The sequence below is a fragment of the Anopheles ziemanni genome, chromosome 3, assembly GCF_943734765.1.
Source record: "Anopheles ziemanni chromosome 3, idAnoZiCoDA_A2_x.2, whole genome shotgun sequence".
Lineage (NCBI taxonomy): Eukaryota > Metazoa > Arthropoda > Insecta > Diptera > Culicidae > Anopheles > Anopheles ziemanni.
This window is the reverse complement of record NC_080706.1, coordinates 22,534,158-22,557,104: the sequence shown is the minus strand read 5'-3', so window position 1 is coordinate 22,557,104 and position 22,947 is coordinate 22,534,158. Positions and strand designations below refer to the sequence as shown.

Here is a 22,947-nt window from a genome sequence, read left to right as displayed (position 1 = left end):
GGTCCCGGACACTCCAGCACTCCAGAAATGGGGGAGGATTGGAGAACTGGGGGAGAGAGGGCAAAGCAAAGAGTGCCCGGATGTGGCAGGACCCTCCGGCGATGGTCAAAGATGAAAAGTTTCTCGTAGACTCAGGCGGATACCAGATCATCCGGAGTTTTTCTATGTTTGGGCAGCATTTGGATTTTTCTCCCTCCCTTCGCCTTCGATCTTTCCACTTGTTTGGAATATAGAGAACGTTTTCCGGCAACCATCGTCGTCGTGCGCATCGGCGGAATTGTGGAGAATTAAGCGAACCACCGATAACGAGCGCCTGGGAACCGATTCATGCCACGCAGGCCGATGTCAAGTTGGTTTTAGCAGGAAAGCCATTGAATGGAGCGCTTGTTTTTCTCCAGTTTTTCCGTCTCGCGAGCCTTGTGCTGGTATCTTTTTCATTGAGACTTTTTTTTCTCTATCTTTTGTTGTTGTTATCGTCATCCCATCATCCGCCGTTCCGAGCGTTTCGGCAGACTGCTCATAGCGCAAAGCCCACTCAACAACATCTGGTTAGTTCGTTCATCACCTATTCATGAATAATCAATCAATCGCTCCGTTAGCTCGCACCGAAGATCGTTCAATCGTGAACGGAAGACACCGACTGCTCTAGCTTCGACAGATACACATACATACACAAACCCACTGGTTGGTGGTGGATCCTTTAAACCGGATCACTTTAAACGCGGTCTGCCCGTGGCTTCACCAAGCTTTAAATCACCCACCGGCTAAAACCAAACCGAAAACGAAAACGGTTTGGCTTGAAGCCCGGCATGCTGACCCCGCGAATCGGTACCACTAACCCCCCCGCTTGGAGTGGAAAAACCAGGCCACACGATGGAAGCAGGGAACCGGGATCGGCGTGGGCCGATTTTTAGGTTGTTCTTTTCGAGCTGCGGGCGCTAAAGTGTGAACTCGGAAGCGACGGATTCACCACAAACAGCTGCACACCAGCTCGATGCGGCTCTGCTCGGATGCTTTATGCTTTTGGTGCAGATATGCAACGGAAATGCGGGAACTACTTGCCGGGTCGTAGCTTCTTGCAGCGCTGGGTGGGTAGCATTTTTCATGAAGTAGTTTTCAATAAGATAAATGGAAGCGGGGAAAAATATTGAATAGCGCATTTGTTGGAGAACGGAAAAAAATCGTTGCTTTTGCTCGATGTATGAGTGGGCTGTTTTTATTGGACACCCTCATCCACTCACACACACACACAAACACCATTCATTCTGTTCCACATTTCCTTGTTCAATCCACCACTGATCCTTGTGTGGCTTTCGGTTAGCTTTTCCAGCGAACGATTCAGAGGAAGCTTTCCGTTGTCATTGCGATGGAATATTATAGCAGGCTTTGAGAACCTTTCACGATGATCGGAAAAGTAACGAACGCCCCGCTCGGCAAACCGCTACACACTACTATAACGAGGTGATTTATTTAATCGTTAGAAATGAATCTTCAAATGCTCTCCCGGGGAACGCGAAATGAGCAAGTGAATCGATCGCTAGAAAATGCGATTTCTCTTCCAGCGCTGTAACGGTGGTTGGGAAGAACCGGCAGTTGCTGGGAGTTTAGTTTACCGGCCCGGTAATGGTTAGTTATTTATATCCCGATGCCACTCGGGTCGGATCAACCAGCGCACGGGCTAGTGGGGGCTCGCGGTGTCTATCCGTCTTGGGAGGTATTGAAAAATAGCGAGCCCCCAGCGTCTTGGGGCTCAAATCAAACTGCTAACAAATTGACCCACCGCCAAGCGCTGGCAGAGGATGTTTCTCACGTTTACAGCCTCGTGCTGCGAAAATGTTATCACTGGAAAGGCAATTTCGAAGATGCACCCTCTCTAGCAGAGGGCTTTGCCCAGACCGCTATCAAATGCTTGGTACTATCGTCTTTTGCTTCGATTCCAATCGTATTGCTGAAGACAGTCGATTTTCTCAGCATCCCGGTATCGGTTGTAAGAACTTGTGTCAGAGTTTTGCTTTTTTTTATTCAAAGAAAACACTTTAGACACAGATTTCATAGGAACATCTTTTTGGAATCATATTTTTTTAACCATAATTTTCTATTAAATACGCTAAAAATATATCAATTTATCATCTCTTGAAATTGATCCTTTGTAGGGTCTTAGAAAAGCGTAGCCGGTACCTTCATTAGCTCATAATTGTTTTTCAAATGGTCGCCTCGACATCTTTGCCTCCGATTTAAACAATAAAAATATGTTTGTAATTAGTTACCAGTAAACGACTTTCCTTCTTCATAGCTTCAAAATAACAATGAGATTTTGAACATGTACAATTTTAAAGCTTCTTATTACATGGTACATAGCCGCAATTTTGATAAAACAAAAGCAGTGCCTCTTTTCAGGTTTATTTTTGTTTCAAAAAATTTAAACTCTGCGTTCTTTAAGATGAGTACCATAATTCACTGACCTTTACGTTACACAAACGTACGTTGATGTAAAAACTTTCCGACGCTTCATGGCTCAACCTCTGACCATGTTCCAAAACAAACTGTTTGTACTACAGATCCTTAAAAACAAGAAAAAGGATGTTTACTTTTTTCCCCCGCACGTCAGTTACATACTTCGCCAACTCCCCTGCCAACGCAAACCCGGCCAACATGTACGAAAAACTCCAACTGACACGAATTTATCTTTCATCTTGAGTGAAGTTTTTCACGAGCGAAAAACCTCGCTAATCTCCCGACCCGACCCGATCCAAGCCGTCCGCAACGCAGCCTGCCGGCCAATCGATAAGAGTACAACGTGCCCGGGTGCCGGTTGTCGTGTCCGTGTGTCAATCGATGTGCATTGTGAGCACACCCACATACACATACAAACACCCACCCCCGGGAGAGGCGTTTCAGAAAATTGGGCCTCGAAACAAACTTGTCACCCATCGGTGCGTTAATTTTTATGCACGTGCGGATCAACGGTCCCCTAATTCCCAACCGGAACCACTGCACCACCTAATCTTTCCCTCCTCCCTCGCTCCAGCATCCGAGTTCCGAGTTGCCATCCACGGGAGAATCTTCATCCAGCCCGAACGCGACGAGCGCAACCAGAGGGTAGCGGAAGCGAGCTGAACCATGGGAGGCAAAGTTTTATTGCAATTGGAATTGGTTTCCGCCAATCTCGCAATGGGTCCCCATATTGCAATTAAAAAGTTTTACATTTTATAGACCACCACCCACAAGCGCGCGCCCCTGCCTCCGCCACACAGACGAATCCTCGCGGAGTGTCCCCGCAAATGACAACCAAAGGAACGGCATGACGGTGTCAATGGAGCGAGACGAGGATAAAAGGGATCGACCGAGTGGCACCACCCCCCAACGAGGGGGGGGGGGGGGGGTTCCCCCGATGATCTTTCGGCCGAGTGGGATAAAAACTTTATCCATTCTCAATTCCCGCGCGGTTCATTACTTATTCATGTGGCTGTGGGTTTTCGGCGGCTGGAAAGCGTCAATGAGCTGGAAGCGGTGGTGGGGTGAAGGGTCGTAATTGCGTGATTGCACGGAACACGGGCGAAATAGCGAGAGAGAGAGAGCCTGGGAGTGATTGAAGCCGGGCGGTGCGTGCTTGCTTAGCGCAAGGATCGAAAAACTCGTGAAGCTCCGTAAAAAAGAGGGAGACGGGGGCAAAAAAGAGTAAGCAAGCAACATCTCTAACGTATCGCTTCGGTAATTGAATGCGGCAAAACGGAAATAAATTTACTGCTCCCCATTGGACCACCACCACCACCGTTCCCTGAAGGTTTGCTTTCCGTACAACTTTCTTATCCGTCGCTTTTCGGCCCCAGACGCATCCGATCGTTCTGATCCGAGCGAGGCTGTACCAAAGCGCGACTCCTCGAGGAGTCTGTCATTTTGAACACTTAACAACACTTCGTAACACTTCGCTTTTACCTTTTTTTTTTTTTTTGGTTGGATTTGTTCTACCACTCTTCCCAAGAAATACTACATAAACACTTTCCAACTCGAACTCACGACAAATTCAACCGCGTTCGCGTGCCTCGATCGCATGGCGCTTTCCCGCGGCGAAAAGGACAGAGGGAACGTGCGAACGACCCCGGAGTACAAACGCAGTAAATCCGCCGGCGCGTAACGAAACCAACGCAAACGGAACGGAACCACGGTTCATTCGCCGCGGCGGCTGTTTATTTTCACTTCCAATCGTAAACAAGACCGGAAGCCCATCATCGACGGGCCGGATGTTGTGATGGAATGGGAGGGGGCCGGGGGGGGAGGTGCCGTGAGTGATGAAAACCGAGGCCCCGGGGCTAAGGATGTTCACGCACTTGGCGCGCACTTCACTTCATTCGAGCGTTCGAGCGGCTTTGTTCTCGCTTTATCGCCTGGGACAAACGGTTTGGTTCCCGGGGCGCGGACCTGCATCGAGTACGAGCGCACCCCCCCATTTTCCAGCATCCATCCGCCTCCCACGCCGAGACAAAACGGCCACCCCAATCCGAAACGTGGCGCGGGTGCCGGCCGTTTTGCGGTCATGGGCGAGAAAATCCGTGGCAAAATTGTGATAAATGACGGAACGTTTTTCTTCTCCTCGTTCGCCGCAACAGGCTCGTTCGCTTCAACGTCACCCACTTTTCCACCACCACCACCACCACTGTGCACGACATGCACAGAGATCGCATCTCGGAGGCGAGCGTCCTTCCCGGGGAAGGGTGGCAGCGAGGTGCAGGCTTTTCCTTATTTTCCGTATCATTATAATAAATGGATTTTCTTCATACACGATAAATAATCATCATCAATTTTAATGGCGATCGATTTACTGCCCACACACAGACACATACACACAAGCACTTCCGCAGACGGACAACAATGAACTGGCCTTTGGCAGTATGTGTATGTGTGTGTGTGTGTGTGTGTGTGAAAAATCGAAACCAAAGTCTCGCCCCCTTTTACCCGAATTATGTGAGGATGTTAATGGGTGAGAGACTACGTAAGGTGACCATGCCCTGAGAATGAGGAAAAAAGATAGAAAAGTTTCTATGCTCACACACACACACACCGTCTTCAGCACAATGCAACATCCGGCCCATCAAACTTTGATGGATGGAGGGGAAGGGTGCGTGAGAATTTTTTACGATAATTTAGTGTCTAGCTTTTCCTCGTCTTCGTCTGCATGATGGCCGGGTTTTCCACCAGCAAAGCGGGCCACTTCCAGCCACTCATCTTTCGTAAGGCCACTAAAGCCGATTCCGAGAGCCGCGCCTCAAATGTAGTTCTTCCCGCACGGAACATTCCCTTCCGAGAAAAATGCTGCCTTTCTTCCAACATACTCACCCCCTCCCTTTGGAACTATATTCCTCCCAGGCTGGCGGGACCACTTTCAGCGCACTCGTTAGCGTCGGCCGTACGATGTGGTTTTTCCGGCAATTGATGAAGTCCTTGCTATCAATCATGGACTCCATTCGCTCCATCTGCCGCACGCTGCCGATGTCCCCGGGGGTGTTGCTCCTTTGTTCCGGCTCGGGACTCTCCCTCGAGTGGGGAGGTTCGTGGCCGGATGGCGAAAGTTTTCCCAGCAAACCGGGAGAAGGTGTTCGTCAGACGGTTATTGCGCCGGGCTGTGGGGAGTGTGATGCCGTAAAATGTCTCACCGTGACTAGGTCAGGGACATTTCTCTCCCAGCCCTAGAACGATGCTTCATCCTTGAGGTCAATTGATTGTCTGCTGCTCGTAGGAAAGGTTTCGTTGGGATAAAGGTTTGAGGTAAGCACGGTCCAAGCTTGGGTTTGTCGATATTTATTTTAATAAACCTTGAAACAGCCCTCGTCAAACCACAATTCCAAACATCCGCTTTTTCAACCACCATTCCGGGGTTATTTTTAACCCTTGACTGTACCCTTACGCTCAAGTGTATTTTGTTAGCCTTCAGTTTGAGGCTTAGTTAAGGATTCTTCGTCCACCCCCCCCCCCCTCAAAAGGCGACCATCCAAAATGCGAGTTTTCTTCAGTGAATCGATTCTGGATCTTGCGAGTGGGGGGGATGAAAATTTCTCAGCTCCCCTTAACCACTCCACCCTCACCGCTTCACTCACCACGGAAACCGTTTATCGTTTATTTAGCGAAACCAAGCGATCGGAAAAATGGTCCAATTCCCACCGATCGATTGAACCAACTTTTCGGTGTTTACCCTCGCTCGAAGCGAACCCGGTTTTTCACCCCCCCGTCCCTCCGATCCCCACTGAAAAGTACAACCCCAGATAGCAAGAAACGGGCGTACACCCGCGCCATTTGATAAGAGAATGGCAAAAGGGAATAAAATAGAGAAGAATGTATAAAAAAAAGCATAGGGAAACATATATAAACACACACATACTCGACGCAAGAAGCGCCCGAGCGGTATCCTTTCGCTGGTATACCTTTGAAACGCTCTCGAAAGGGCAGTCTTCTTCCGGCAACCGTTCCCACACATTTCCCGAAGGCAAAAGGATGGTTCCCTGAAGGCTCCCCCCCACGAAGGCGGGGGGTTGCTGCAAGGACGCAGCAACACGACGAGAAACGGGAAAGATCGCACAATATACGACGAATAAAAACGGGTCAACGGGCGCGTGCAGATAAAGCGGGCGGCAAAGCGGCAAAAGGAAAAACGAAAACTCTTAACACATGTACTGCAAAACGACACTTTGCATATATGCAAATGTGCTTCGGTCAGCACAATCGAAATACGCAAGCCGATAGTAGATCGCGTTCCCTTTGCCGGAGGGAACGGAGACCGGCGAAACCCGCTGGGAAACTGGTCCGATACGGAAAACCGGGCGGCGGATATCAACCCGGGCACCCCGGACCGGTTTGCTGACGGGTTGTCGTAAAAAGTGGGATCAATAATTTGAAGGAGGAAAACACACGAAACCCACTGCACCCGTACCACAAAACCAACCAAGTCGAAAGGGTGCGGGGTGGGCGGTGTGCCGGACGGTTCGGCGCGCCGCTGTTGGTCGCATTTTCTTGAGTACAATTTTTCGTTTTTATTTTCGGTATTTCTACTCCTCGTCCACCCAAAGTAGCGTTCGCTGTTGATGCTGCAAACAATGCTGGGTTCGGGGGACCTTGCCGAGCGTGTTGTTGTTTGTTGCGAAAGAACGCATCCCTGCACGCCGATCGCACCCCACCCTCGGTGGGTGGGGGATGGAGTCTTTTTCCTTTTTTTTTTTTTTGTACCACGTTCACGGGGATGGCGGAGGCTGGCCGGGCGTCAAGTGGCGAACGAACCAAACCGGTTTTGCGAAAGGTTCTTGCTGACACACAAAACATCGTGCGAATGTCCCGCCCGGTGCGTACCCTTTTCCCTCCCCCTGCTTTCCTCGGGTCGGTCCATGAATATCCTTGAACGCATGTGTCCACGGGAGCATAAAAGCAGCATATCCAACGTCATTATCCATTCTGCTGAATGTGGTGTATTTTTTGCCCCTCCGGTTCACTGTTTTCGTTTTTTTTTCGCTCGTTTTTACGACGAACAAAATAGAATGTGCTCGTATGCAAAGAATGTTTTAGTGATTTTCTTTCTTTAGCTTTGTTTTCTTTTTATCCTATTTTACTGATTTTTCCCAACCTGCTGCTCGGGGAACTTACCACTTCACAGTTTCCTGTTGATCTTTTTCCATTTTTAACGAAACAGCCAGACTATTCATGGGACCGATTTCTTTCACCCGCTCATTGAAAGTTTCAACCCCCGGCGAATGATTTCAAGTGTGCTTTTTCTATCTCGAAACTGCCCTTTATGTTTATTGTATGCTGAAATCGTACAGGTTCTGCGCGGTAAATGTGTATGGGAAATAAAATTCAACGGCCGGTGAGATATAAATCGGAAGCCGAGCTGATGTGTTTCATTCCGGTGTTGATTATGGAAGGGAAGGGTATTGTATCGGGGGTGGAAAACTCCTTTAAAAACTGGTTAGATTTCCCATTTTACGAACAATAAAAGCGATCTCGTATACATTGTAGATTGAGTGGAACTGAGGCCACTAACGGCGCTTCACGGTTCGTGTTGCAAAGAAGTATATTATTGTATAGTTCACACAAAAGGCATCGTTCCATTCGGCTGCACAAATAATGAATCGCAAAAGAGGTTTTAGCTGAAAGATTTTGTTCTCCTAAAGAGTGTGGAATAGTTTGCTCATAATTTGATCATTAGGGCATAAGTTCGCTTTCGAGCTTCTTACATTGGACGCTTTTTGATAACAGAATATAAATATCAAACATTACATGTATATTGAACAATTTATACTATTGCAAATGAAGTATTGAAAGTTTTGTTGCTGTTTGTAGATAATTGATTGCTATTCTTTGGTTCATTTACCGATATTATTCATTTACCGATTATTGAAATGTTCTTGTCCTCTCCAAGCAAAAACAATGACCTGTACAAAATATTACTTACTAAAACTAATTATGTTAATAATATTAATATTAATTTGCAAATGTAACAGACATGGAATCAGCCAATCCATTCAAAAGCTGGATTGATTATCGTTTTCAATGGAACGTTATTAACAAAGCATGTTCGAACAAGATTTTGTTTACCGAAAGACAACTCTTGCCTAAAGTGTGTGAAACCAAAACAGAGTTAATGCATTTCTAGAAGAACATATTTTATATATTATTGCTCTCGAAAGGCCTGATCCATTTCATCGAAATGACACCTCCTTGTATTATTTTATAGCGCTAACATTCATCGACTCGAAGATAAGGCTCGTTTTGGAAATAATCCCCACTTGGAACTAAAGATTGGCCGATCTGAAATTCGGCTCATTCGGCTCAAAAATGCACAACCAGACGACCCATAGTGAAGTGCATTAAGTAGGTAGGAGCTAAAACCTCGGTTTCAGTATCTTTTAACCGATCGAGATGCCCATTTCGATGCTGCCATAAAAAGTACACTCATCTACACAGACACACAAAAGGGGGTTCTTGAAAGAAAAACACTGACCAAAGAAAAAAAACAACCCAGCTTCAAGCGTACGAACTGCAACCGCAAACCCAGGACAAAAAGAGAACGAGCAAAGCGGATAAAACCGTTGACAAATACAATGCGGGTTTATCCTTTCCGTCGGCGGCCAAAGGAGACCGAAAGAAAAACTCAACGAAGAACGTGAGAAGGGAGGGAGGGAGGGGGGGAGATTTGTCAGCAGAAAAAGCGAAGCGGAAAAACCGTCGATGCACCGTCGAAGTTTATGTCGGAATGCACCGACCTCAAGCACTCGGCCCGGCGAATGCGGGACCGTATTACACTTTGGAAATAGTTTACTAAGCGGGAGCTAAGCATCATCGAAACGGCGGAGGGAGGCGGAGGTGGGGTGGAAGAGAGAAAGATGGAAAGCGTTCCCTGCAGCCATCGTTTGCAGGATAAACTCATCAAGCTTAAATCTGGCTACCGCAGCGGGTTCTGCGCCCTTCTGCGCCGACGGTGTCCATCTTTCCAAACTGTGTCCATCTTTTTCTCCTCCGGGCGCCATATTCTCCAAAATTCCGTCCGATCGTTGTAACTTGTCCTTTTTTTCCAACGGGTTTTCTTTAGTCTACCATCTGCTTCTTCCCTCCGTTACCTTACCCTTGCCCCGGGCCGAACAATTCTTTTCAGCTTTCTACTCGTAAAAATAAACCACAAAACGGAGGATCACCAGGGGGGAGCAGGAAAATGTATAGCTGGACGTGGAAGATGGGTGCGCTAGTGGGCAATAAAATTCAAACCATTTCCGTTCAACCAGTATGGTACGGAGGGAGTGGGGGGCCCGGAAGAGACCCCGAGGACCGGAGAGAAAGCTGTCTCAGACAAATGACACCATCGAGCTGGAAGCTTTCCACTTTCATTCGGAGCTTTTACCTTTCACCGGATCACCCGCATGTACACAAACACATACACACACACACACACGAGCACAAACATCCATGGAAAGGAAAACCTTCGTCCTTCTTTAGCCGCGAATGCAAAGAAAAACAAAAACCCACCACAGGACCATCACCACCGAGCTCGCCGCTCTGGAGGTATGCACTTGATGGTGGTGGAAGATGTTTTTGTTTCATTTTCCAAAGTGCTTTCACTACGACCGATCCCTGGCCGGGTTTTCGAGTGGCTGCATTTTGCACCAGTTTCCCCCTGCGTTCGCCATCCACTATGCTATGACACCGAAACCGTTAACCGATGTTCATGCATTTCCCTTTCACCTCCTTGTGTGGATTATGTGAGCCGCTACTGATTCTGCTTTAGCGGAAAGTGGTTGGTAAGAAGGGTTTCGCTCGAAGAACCCGCATCCCGAAGAGAACACACCGAAGGTGCACACACTCAACGAACGAATTTCCAGTCGTCATTTGCAGCAAATTCAACCGGAATCAAACCGAAGCTCGCACAAAAACCGGATTTGCAAACGAACGTTCTTCTCTTCGCATCCGTCTTTTTGTTACCGTCCTTTTGAGGACCGGGAAATTTCCCAGCCAACTCGGACGCCCGGTTTTTGGGAAGGGAAATTGGGTATTGGGAAAACAAACGCCAAAAACAAAAGCAAACAAAACCGTCGTTCGTTAGCTGTGCGGTAAGTTGAAGCGCACACACGAACAAAAAACGCACCCGAGGAAGAAAAAAACATGCATCCCAAGGGTTGAAGGTGCTAAGTTATTAGTTTGTTTGTGCTCTTTGTACCCCGGAACCGATTTACACTGGCGTGGGCCAAAACCGTGTCGGCACCCGGGTTGTTCCGGCCATCAAACGAGAAAGGAAATCTGGTAAAACTTCTTACCCCAGGCGACTCTCCAAACACCCCATGCCACTTTTTGCCGCTCGATGAAGAATTTATCATACGCTTCGACGCTCCGCAACCTCGGCTCGGGATTGCGGATGAAGACGAGGAAAGACAGACCGACTGGTTTTGGTGAACGAGTGTACTTCACCACGCTTTTCACACACCTCACACACCCACGTATGTATACTAAAACCACTGGCAACGGTGGCAAAGGAGAAGAGAAAACGAGCCGAGGATTTAACGGCTGCTTTGCGACAAACGATTGTTTTCTTCGGTTGCCAATGGAGGCGCCTGGTGGGCGGTGAGGACGGGAGTGGGCGAAAAACGGTACCGAGCTTCAACCCAGGCGGTCTGAAGTGCATAATGGAAATGTGCTCACCATACCCGCCATGTGCACAATAATAATAAATAGATGAAGTGATGCCGCCCGTGCCCCGAGAGCGGATGCAACCGGGTGACATGTTTTATTCATTTCAATTCATTCCTTCCTTCCTTAGTTTTGGTTTACCGTCTCCCCGTCTTGACGGGGGGAGCGTATGCTAGGTAAGCTGCAAGGTATGCCACTTGCCGGTGCTGTGATTTGTGTAGAATGTTTCTCCCACTGATTCGGGAATTGCCGGTGTTTGGATGAATGATTTTAAACAATCAGTTATCACTGAACGCGCCAGCTCTTCTCAACTTTCTTCGCTAGGGAAACAATGTCCTCTGAAGTTGTTACTTCGAACAAATTAGTCCATGTTCTAAATATTTTCCAAAGCTGCCATTTAATAGCATTTTAATAACAATGTTGTAAAGTTTAACTTTCATTCAAGCGATCTACAGCTGCTTTTCGATCACTCGAATCAGCGTTGAGCTTAATCTTTAAGTAAAGTTACTGTAGATAAGTTGTAGATGTTTATCAATTAGCTCTTGTCTATTCTCGATTTCAAGGATCTGTTTTTGAATAATTTGACAACCAAACTTGACGAACAAACATCGATCCATCCAAATTCTACAATTGAGTTGATCGTGACATGGTTACTGAAATGCTATTAGTTGTGTTTACTTTTACGACTCCTTTTAGTTTGCTTTTATGACATTCCTTTTCTCATACGGTTTTCATGGTGTCGTCAATAAACCAGTTCCGTTCTAAACATCTATCAACGCAAATACCTTTACTTCATTTTTTCATAAAATATTAATCAAAATTGATCAAAACCGAACTTGGTTCATTAATAGCAACTGTTTATAAAGTGTTCCAAATTTGTTTAATTAAAAAAGAACAAAATTGATCTGATGCATTATATGATTCAAGTTTGTTGTTATTTTTCCTAGCGTTGGGAAGAAGCGTGTATGGATAAAAGAAAATTATACTCCCTGCTAAATAAACAACATTGTAGTTTCAAATGTTCGTGAAACCATTTTCAATGCGTTTTGGAAATTGTCTATCTTAACCTTTTGAGGTATTCTAATTTGTCTATATTTACTTTTTTCCAGATGACACCGACGGCTTTGCAATACTCCCAATTGCGGCGTTACTGACGGGAGCCCTTTTCACCATCGGCATCGCGGTCCTGCTCGTCGTCGTGCTGGCAATCCGCCGAAAGCGGGACGGCCACGGGACGGGCCTATGCGATGGCAAAGAGAAACACATCGGTATGATCGATGACGATTCCAACGAGTTCGTCTCCCTCGATTAACCTCACTGATTGTGTCGATTGCAGGCATGGACATCACCGTCACGACACCGCTGGAGATGGGTATGGGCCAGCAGAAGTACGTCGTCGCCTACACGCTCAAGCAGGGCGTCGAGAAGCAACCGGACATCCTGAGCGCCCAGAAGACGGGCTCGGCCAGCGTGCAGTCGATCAAGGACATGGGAGGCGGCAAACCGGGCGGCGCCGTCTACGCCACCCAAGGCTACGATCCACCGCAGCAGAAATCAACCCCTTCCAGCCGGCAGAGCACCCTCAAGCGTACCGCGGACACGGCCAACAGCTACAGTCTGCTGCAGCAGCAGCAGCAGCAACAACAACCCACCGGCACCGCCAGCAAGTACTCGGCGGAGCTGCTCGAATACGAGAAGCCCTACCCGAATTACCAACCGGCGCTCCAGTACAACCACAATCCGCCACCCCTGGTCGATCCGTACGCCTACAAAAGCTCCCCGCTGGGCGATGGGACGGCGGGCTACGGCCGATTACCGAGCGGGATGGGTGGCAGCGAGTACCAGCAGCCGGGTGTCGAGCTGTCGAGCAGCAATCCACTCGATTATCGCAACGCGAGCCACAGCAGCAGTAGCAGCAACCTGAAGCAATCCTGTCTCAACAGCGCCAGCAGCAGCGGCACACCGAGTACGGGTACGGCCACCAGCGGCACGGTGGGCCGGATGGGAGGCACCACCGGTAACCCCGAGTACCGGTACTCGGGCTCGGAGTTCGTGACGGATCTGCTCGACTTTGGCAGTGCGCCCTCACCGTCGTCCGGTTCGTCCAACGTGGGTGCGACGCTGACGAAGAACCGGAACCGGCAGCACATCATCACCGATACGCTGCCCGGGCCGGAGAGTTGTGTGTAGAAAGAGCGCTAGTGTGCATTCCGGTTCCTCCGTTTGTTATCGTCCACTTCATCCTGCTTCCGAGTTTCTTCCTGCAGCAGCGGTCCACTCCTGCTCGGTGCTTGTCGAGAGAGCCTCAGCAAGCTACGACTGAACCTCGCCTACTACGTATCACCTTGAGCAACTAGTCTCAGCATATCGTCCTCCTACCCGGAACCATATCTTCCCACGCGGGGGTTCATACGAAATTGGTTACAGCTCTCTTCAGCATTCGCATCCCCTTTTTTCACAACAACCACATGCATATCCCTCCAGCATATCCGTATCGCAACAGTCGTTCTGGTTTTGTTTCAACCCTTGTAGTGTGAGGTAAAGACGGAATCGTACTTCCGCTCCCGATTAGTTCCGTTACGTACCTAACCGACCGCGTAGAGGTGAACGGCGATCTGATCTGGTAACGAATGTTTAAGCAAGTAAGGAAAGAGAAAACAATGAGACAGTCTTCCATTAAAGCAAACGAGACAAAACAGTAAAACACAAAACCACTACCACACCTACAGGTCCCGAGTGGGGCTAAAACGAAGGAAAGCTAATCACTTAGTAGAGGAGACAAACTGTATATTGAATGTGCGAACTGCGCTACTAAGCAATATTCGTTCAGGGAACGAATCGAGAGATGTTTTAAACTATTTTTCCCAACGTGAAGTTTGATGATAAGTTTTAAACAAAAGAGTATGCATTTGATTTACGCTGTATACCTGGGTGAGGTTAAAATAACAGGGAGAATTTTGATCCACTTGTGTTCACTTTATTTTACAACAAAAAAAAGGTTAGAATTAGATAAAAGTACTATAACCAACCCACCCTTTCCGGTATGAACTAACTCTTTTTAACTGAATTCTTGTTAGATTTTTCAATAATCGAATCAATAGGTTTGCTTTTCTAGAATAAGTTTTAAGACTTTCTTTTTATTATCATAAATTGTCTCTAAAAATATTAAACAAAACGTCGTAAGCTCGTTAGGTCAACCCTCTAGCATATCCAACCCAGAATATCAAAATGAATCGAAATAACAGACCATATCTTTAACCCGTGTTCCTCAACGCCCGCACCATATCTCTCAACCTTTTCCGTTTCTCTGCCTTTATCCCTTTCTCTCTATATCTCTCTTTCTTCCACTTTTGTTGACAGTTAGTTTGCTCCTAACATCTAAGTATCCACCCGATACAGTTTGTACCGTATTTGAAAAGTTTAACCGTCGATGGACGAGTCGACGCAGTTCTAGTGACGTTTGGGAGTTTTACGAGAGTTGTGGAAATTTTGTTTGAACGCGCGGGGGCTAAAGGCAGCTCTCAAGCAGCAAATAAAGCAGCAGCTAACGCAAATGTACCATGTGCTGTAGGCTAATTATTGCAAATGTCAACGCCGATGAACGTTGCTTTCGTGTCCGCCGAGCGGTCGATGGCGTACCCGATACCTGTCCGTAGCTAATTTGTACATACTCGTCTAGTGTAAATTGTTCCAACCGCGAGAAAACGATCGCGCCCGCTGAAGGGCGACCGAAGACGGTAAATTAAACCAACCCCAAAAACCAAGCTTCCCTTGTTTTCCCAATGTACATAGTACGAGCGGCTAGTTCCGAGAGTTCCGTAAGCAAACCCGTAAGGCTAATTGTTACTGCAACTAGACCAAGATGGCAGCGAGGTGGGTTGGGCAGGATGGCGCTCCCGCGGGCGTGGCTAGATGTAATGAAACAGTTATCGAATTGAAATTATCCATTAGCATCCGTTTTGAATGAATGTACAGATGAACCATATACTCGAGTGTTAGGAATGGAGCGCTGGAGCCAAAACCGCGAAGAAAAATGGGCCTGCAGAGAACGATTCCAATAAACATTGTACATAGCATAGGGTTTTAGGCTAAGATCGACAGTGGACGATCGACTTGCCTGCGTTGGAGTGTGGGCTAGGATTCGTTTGCTCCTAGTGAACAGTAAGAGGCGAACGGCTAGTGTGTGTCTCTTAGTGAAAACGAACGATAAGCCTCAAATGTGAGGGCAAAACGATTGCAATGTAGCCCGAAAAAGTAAAGAAGAATCAATAAAAAGTCTAACTAATGGTGTTTTTTTAAACCAGTGTTTTTTTTATCAAGTTCGTGTTCAGCTGATATCACATAAGGACATAAGAAAATACAAGCTTGTCGAAGCTTTCATACTATTCACTTCACTTTCAACTTTCAATAGTTCGGAAAAATACCAGATTGATATTTTCTAGCATAAACTTTGAAGAACTTCTATTTCCATTTTAACAACTTTTTCATAAAACGAACTGGCAAATATCTGAAAGCATAAATGTGACTGATTTCACCCTCGGATATAATCCAGATAGTTTTACGCCGACTTTCCATGATTTGAGCCCTAGAAAGCTACTTGAAATAATCCCTGATGGAACCTAAATAAACTATTATAAGTTTTAGAAGTAGGAGCTTTTGGAGGAGCACACTTTGACAAGAACTTTTCTGTAATAATGGGAAAACTTTACAGTAGCTGTTATTCCCTTAACTCGCCAGAAAAGCTTGATGAACGCTATCATTCAACTTACTTCATCCGAATGAAATAATTGCCTTACGTGGTGGCTTTTACAAGAATTTAAGTAACCTAGATAGGAACTTTATAAAACTTTTGACTCTTTCAAACAAGTTTTGTGTTCAACATGTTTTAAAAAGAATACAACTCGTGCAAAAACGGGGCAACGTAATGAACCGTATAACAATCAAGAGAAAGCACATTACAATCCATTATAACAAAACACAAAGTTCGCTCAAAATACTATTTTACCCATCATACTATTCACTTTCAGCTCACCCATCATCACTTCACTTCACTTTCAATTTTCAATAAACTTGCAAATAAGTATGGTAACTAAGCATGAACTATATTCTATAGAAAAATTCAAAATAAATTGAAGAAAATACGTATTCTCCTATTTTTAACAATCATACTGAAACCATCAGAAGTGTCTTTACTAAGTCGCCAATTCAATATCGCAGGTGCAATAGTGTTCGGACAAAATCGTATGTAAAGTCATGAAAAGTTCGGAAAAGTAGCAGATTGATATTTTCTAGCACAAACTTTGAAAAACTTCTATTTCCATTTTAACAACTTTTGCATAAATCGAACTTGCGAATATCTGAAAGTATAAATGTGACTGATTTCACGACTTTCCATCATTTGAGCCCTAGAAAGCTACTTGAAATAATCCCTGAAGGAACATAAATAAACTATTATAAGTTTTGGTAATAGGAGCTTTTGCATACTTTGACAAGAACTTTTCTGTAGTAATGGGAAAACTGTACAGCAGCTGTTATTAAATAACACGCCAGAAAAGCTTGACGAACGCTACCACTCAAACTTCTTTCATCCGAAAGAAATAATTGCCTTACGTGGTGGCTTTTACAAGAAATTAAGTTACCTAAGTTCTAGCTATTTCAAAACAGTTTTGCATTCAACATTTTATAAAAATAATACAACTCGTGCAAAAACGGGCCAACGTAATGAACCGTATAACAATCAAGAAAAAGCACATCACAGTCCATTATAAAAAAACATGAAGTTCACCCAAAACGTTATACTCCATTGACATGCGCAGTATCACTTCTTAAATAAAGTGTCCTTGCTGTATCCTGTTGAAAGTAAACTTAAATTGATCCTTGCTGTATCCTGTTGAAAGTTAAACTTAAATATCAGCGGTAGCTATACTTGGAGCAAGAAAACTTTTCCCGAAAGTTTCTGGAATCAATTTGATTTGATGAGATTATGTAACAACGGAAGACTTTTTGAAGATAACATATTTTCGATAAGTTGTGAGTTTTATGATAATTTTCATATGACATCGTTCAGTTTCATACGATCCTTGAACTGAAAATCAACTTAAAGTTTAAGTTTTTGAAATATATCGAGAGTAAGAAATACATACGTTCAAACGAGTTGAGATACAAACATAAGCAATGTAAATATTAAACTAAAAATTGTTCCAGAATTTTTCTTTTACTTGCTGCCTCGTTTGGAAACCCGTTTTAAGACTCCATTAGGAAAACAATCAGCAGTACAATAACAATAATTTGAACTATTAATTAAATTAAAAAAAATAAAAATAATTGATATAGTGAAACAATCAGTACAGCATAACAATTAGATTTGATTCTATCTACTAGTTTTCCATCTCGACAAAATAATATGGATTCATCTCCTCTCTACATTCATGCAATGAACGTACAAAGCAAACCAGAATTCTTCCTTAAGGAATTCATTTCCTTCTGACTCAAACAAATCAGCCGCCTTTCCAGTTTTGCAAGAAGAAAGGACAATCGTAAAACGGCACTTCCCTCTAGTCTTCCATGGTTACCCCTTGGTTGCGCCGGGGAAATCGTTGGAATGCGAAACATCCCCTATTTCAAAGGGATGCTGTAGCTGGAAGAAAACCCCCCGTCACTGAACGGGAGGGGAACTATGTTGCATCTCGAATGACACGTATCATCATCGACACACGATTCAGCCATCGCGATTTTACTATCATTCTCCCGAAGTCCTCGGTTTTCCATGGTGATGCACACCCGAACGCTCCATTCCGGTAGAGATGGGTAAGTCGTTTTAGTGTTTGGTGAGTCCAATTCCACGATCAGCTCTGTTTGTTGATTGTCGTAGCGAATCAAAAATTATTTTCAAGAACGTTAAAAAGTCGTATGCATATTCGTAACAAATCAATGCTTTTCACGCATGATTGATTTTGATATTTTCGTGTGAAACATTGTTTCCTGGATTCAAAGAATTTCTCAACATGCAACATATTAGTTTCGAAGAACCACGTATTAGTTTAAAGTATTTTTCCCATCTTCACGGCCCAATGGAAACGATGTCAAGTGAAGCAAAATTTAAAAAAAGGAAAACACTCACAAAAAAGTTCAACACTGTGTAGCGCAAACGAACACAATGTCTACAGCGTGTTGTCATTTTCCCCCAACGGCAAACAAGGTTCAATCCCTATTTTTGGAAGCGAGCGAAAGACGAACCCGTACCAGGTATGGTTGTGAGAAAATGTCATGAGAAAAATGCAAAGCATAGATTGGACTCGAGGAAGCGGAGAGTAAATCTCTGCCGTATGTTCGCCCCGACGAGACCGTGTTGTTTCACGTGAGGACCACATTGAACTTGAGACAGTCGGTGCAGCCGGAGGGCGGATTGCAACCCACACCCGGCACCCAGGAACGACAGAGCGCATAGGGATGCCCGGTTAGATAAACAGTACGTACCGGCACCGGCACTCGGCCGTCGATCCGTTGCGAATTTGAATGCAAATTTGAACACATTCGTACCACCAAATCGGTGCAATCGCTTGTTTGACTCAGCCTCAGACCTCCGGCGCGCGTTACTTCCTGGCCCTCCCTGGACGGTCCACGGTTTGTCTGACGGTTTATCATTCTTTTTCAACCCACGGCCATACGCTGGTGTGGTGTCTGTTGTTTGTGCTTTGATTACGCTCCGGTCTCACCATGCAATTCAGCTGAAGCTCTTTTTTCGATCTGCACCTGGAGACAGAATGGGCTCACGTTTTCCGCCCGCCAGGGAAAAGGCGGCCACTACAAACGATGTGTTCAACCAATCTTTGTTGGTTGGTTTATGGTAACATTGCAGCTTCCCGGAAGTCAGACGGTCGAAAGTATCCATATGCCAAAGGCCTTCGGTGCCATTGATGCAAATTGATACAATTCACCATAAGGCTTTTGGTCGTTCCGAGGCCATAAGGCCCGAATTCGAAGGATAAACAGCACAAAATCAACATATATACACCACCCTCCCGCAAAAGACTTCCATGGAATCCGTTGACAAGTTTTTCCGATTTAGATAAAATCGTTTTTGAACGGATCAATAATAATTGTTGCACAAAACCTCCCGATCGTCTGATGTTTACCAATCCATTTCCATTCTCTCTCCCTCTCCCTCTCTCTGGGCTATAATATTTGTCCGTCCGAGTGAAGTGCAGCCAAAGATAACACGTCGCAAGATTTATGCACCGTCCGCCATTTGTCGACGTAGAATGAGGATGGACAAAAAACTAGCGCCCATCGCGCGGTGGCGTCCAGGGACCACCAGGGCGTTGGGTTCGTTTGTCATGAAAACAAATCCTCCAATCTCCACTTACCCCGACCCCTGTAGTTTTCTCCCGACCTTCTGGCCTCATCCCTCGGGAGCTGTCGGGGCGAGAAAGTAGTTGGAGAAGATGAAACAAACCGGCCAGGCCAAATCAAAGCTCTTTAATTGGAAAAGTTTTGCAATAAAAGAATAGCTTTTGGAAGGTGGCATTTGTAGTAAAACCAGAGAGAGAAAGAGAAAAGAAAGTGCAAAAAAAATGAAACTTTAGCCAATGTGCAGAATTAGTGCGACAGCCGGGAGTCCGTATGAAGTCCTAACCATACGGTATTACAACTTGACCTTTTTTTTCCTTTTGCTTCCGACGAACTGATAAAAAGACTCGTTGGTCACCGTTGCGTTCGGGTGCGCGTTTCGGAAGTTAAAATGTTTGATGAAATGACACACATTTCTTGCAATATCTCAACTGATTGGATTGGCCATTCGTTGGACTAAGGTTTTTTAGTAAAAAGTTTTAAATCATACACATCGTCCAGCAAAGAGTTTGAGCGCTTTACATATGAAAGCGACTGAGAATGAAATCGTTTTCTGCTTGAATAAATCTAGGATTTGTGACTCGTTCGGATACACACATGCCAGTTCGTTTAGTCAGCCCTACCGAATATGAAAGGCCGCTTTTCCAATGGCAATTTGTTGCACTCCAGTGAACGCAAAGGGAAAAATTGCATGTACTACATTCAAAATCCATCCCCTAGCAGATATCGGCCAGTGTTTGTCTTTGGCAAAAGTTGCCTTTCAGCCCGGTCAGTCCCGTGCAATAGATGCCCGACCACAGCCGAAGCAGCGCACTGTGGTCCAGCCCGGGCAAGATCTGCCAATGGCAAGAAAATTATTACATTTCAAGCAACACTTCCGGAAACGGCACCGAACTTCAGCGTGCATCGGGAACACACATGCTTCCCCGACCCGCCACGACCGCCGGAAAACCCATTTGATCCGATTTGAAGTCGCTCCCACGCTCTGCGGTCGACTCCCGTTCGTCGGATGAACGTTCAAGAGGAGCACTTTTCTGGCTACCATAACACTCCATGTGCCTTTGAAACTTCACACACGCACATGCTCTATGTTTGACAGTGTCCTTCTGAGTAGCTGAAGCTTATTCCTGCTCGTTTTCTATTTTTTCCCCCAGTCGATCCACACCCGATGATGATATTTTGAAACGAACGACTGACAGAAAGCTGGAAACGGTTCTGCACCGACCAGCGCACACGAAAAGTGCACAAGAGAGAAAAAAAAACATGGAAACTAGAGCTGAAAGAAATAACTCAGGCGTAGGAGCGGGTAGGCCGCAACAGAACGTTACAGTTGGCAACCGCACCGGTATCGTAAAATATGCAAAACTTTGTCAAATCCATGTCAACACCCGAACAGGGACACGCGCTACCGGGGAACACAATGACCTCAACAGCGTTGCACAAACCCGTTGTGCACAAGTGGTGCGCACACACTTTACGGTGGAAACTTTGCTGCATTTGGGTGGGGGAGGTGGGACTATTTTAAACGTGTTAAGAGTGTGCAATGCATCAACGGATGCTGGTGCTCGTCGGTGGCAAAGTTAGCTAAAGTGGCTTTGATAGTCATCAGACGACAGTTAGATGCACCACGAGCGAAGATGTTCCTGGTGAACAACTTAATATGCAATTATGTTTCAGCTGGTGGTAGAATATTATTCGCCTACGGTAGAAACTCGCTATAAACTCGTTTCAAGGAATTACTTTTTGAGCTCAATAATGTTCCCACATTCACTGCTGAAGCGTGCGAGCCGATTTCAGAAGAACGCAAATGCATTGACTGCCGAATTGCACCGACGCCGACTTGACGATGCATGTGAAGGCGGGCCATCATTGAACTCCACCGACTAGCGTGTGGAAAGAACCATCGGAACGAGTACACCAGCATCTAACCGACCCGGTTCAACACCGACACGGTTGATTTAGCTTTGGCTTTGCGGTTGACGGGTTTGCTTTTGATGCGGCCCGAATCCCGGCCAGGATCGATCAAAGTGCATTCGAATGCAATAGTAACGACGGTTCCGGACCAACAGCACCAGAGTTCCGCGGTCACACATACGATCGGACGGGCAGTCCTTTGCAGAAGGTTTCTGACCGATGCTCGAAGTTAAACCACCCAAACCCACTACAAAGACCACTAAGCAGCGACATATTGCCAACACATGCCCGCCTTCAGACGATTCGCCGTAAAGTGACGGCATCGTCCGGATGTGTCCACAAAGCCCACGGATTCCCAAAACACATTCACACACACATACACACACACACACACATCCACACGCTGCGTGAAGTGAAGCGCGGTCAAGCCAACGCCTCGGTGCAAAATAGTGGCAATTAATTTCGTATTAATAGCCAACATTAACTCCGCATAATTCCTTCAATCGGCGGTGTGGTTCCTAAGGGTAGTCCATTGTACACCCCTCTACCCTGGCGCCCGATGCTCATTTAAGTCCCATAACTTTGGCCTCCGGCTTACCCGTTGACTTTAGCCGGACCCTGTGCAGCTGCTGCATTTCACACTTTCTTCCGGGCCGAAGTTGGGCCGAAGTTGGGCGACGGTGGGCGATGAATCACGCTCCGCAGATTCCGCGTTTCAATGGTAATTTATTTATTACCCTGACCAAGGACTTTTGGCTACCTTCGTTTCAAAGGGGTAGCAGAAGGGGAGAACGGAAATTGAGAGTTAGCAGCGAACAGTCCCCACAGGAAGGAGCGTGTGAGGGACAAGTTTGCTTTAATATTTATGCATTTTTCATTGAATTTAAAATCGCCAGACTTACAGCAGTGAAGGACGGTACTCAATAGTAAGTAAGTAAGAAAGAAAATTGTTCGTCAGCTCAAAAAAAACAAAATGTACTTCCCAGCATTTGCCTTGGTCATTGGATACCTCACCTTTTTACCACTTTGATTACAACGAAAACATCATGAATGCACTTTGAAAGACCGGATAGTTAATGGAAAAATGTTTGACCACTCGTCGGTTGATGGTTTTACTAGTTTTCATTTACTGCGAAAATTTACCCTTTCATTACGGTTTTGATTTCCCAACAGCAAAACAGGAAGAACCATTTTTACAGCGAGCGCTTTGTAAGTAACTGTTGCGTAGATGCATCATGCAATTATTTTTCATACCATTTTTGTAATGGCAACCATTTCATGCATTCATGTTTGTTAAATACATAATGCTGTAAACTCCGTCATCGAATGAGCCTAAATTAAATACTTCATCATCAATGTCAAACAGAGGTCTGTTTTATCCTATCCTTTTCAATGTTTAATCGTTTCTTATGTAACTTTATACTAATTTGTTTCATCATCAATTTTAAACAGAAGTCAATTTTATGCTATCATTTTCCATTTTGTATCTTATTATGTAACTTGATACAAATTTGCTACGGTAAATCG

At 45.6% G+C, this 22,947-nt stretch overlaps 1 protein-coding gene across 1 annotated transcript in view; it reads left to right on the top strand.

Moving 5' to 3' along the window:
- Positions 1–13,347, top strand: part of LOC131284349 (uncharacterized) — an 88,810-nt gene extending 75,463 nt beyond the window's left edge. The window contains exons 16-18 of the mRNA XM_058313205.1: positions 12,267–12,425; positions 12,494–13,090; positions 13,166–13,347. Coding sequence (XP_058169188.1) covers positions 12,267–12,425; positions 12,494–13,090; positions 13,166–13,347 — 938 coding nt within the window. The remainder of the gene's footprint in view (positions 1–12,266; positions 12,426–12,493; positions 13,091–13,165) is intronic.
- The last annotated feature ends 9,600 nt before the right edge of the window (positions 13,348–22,947 follow it).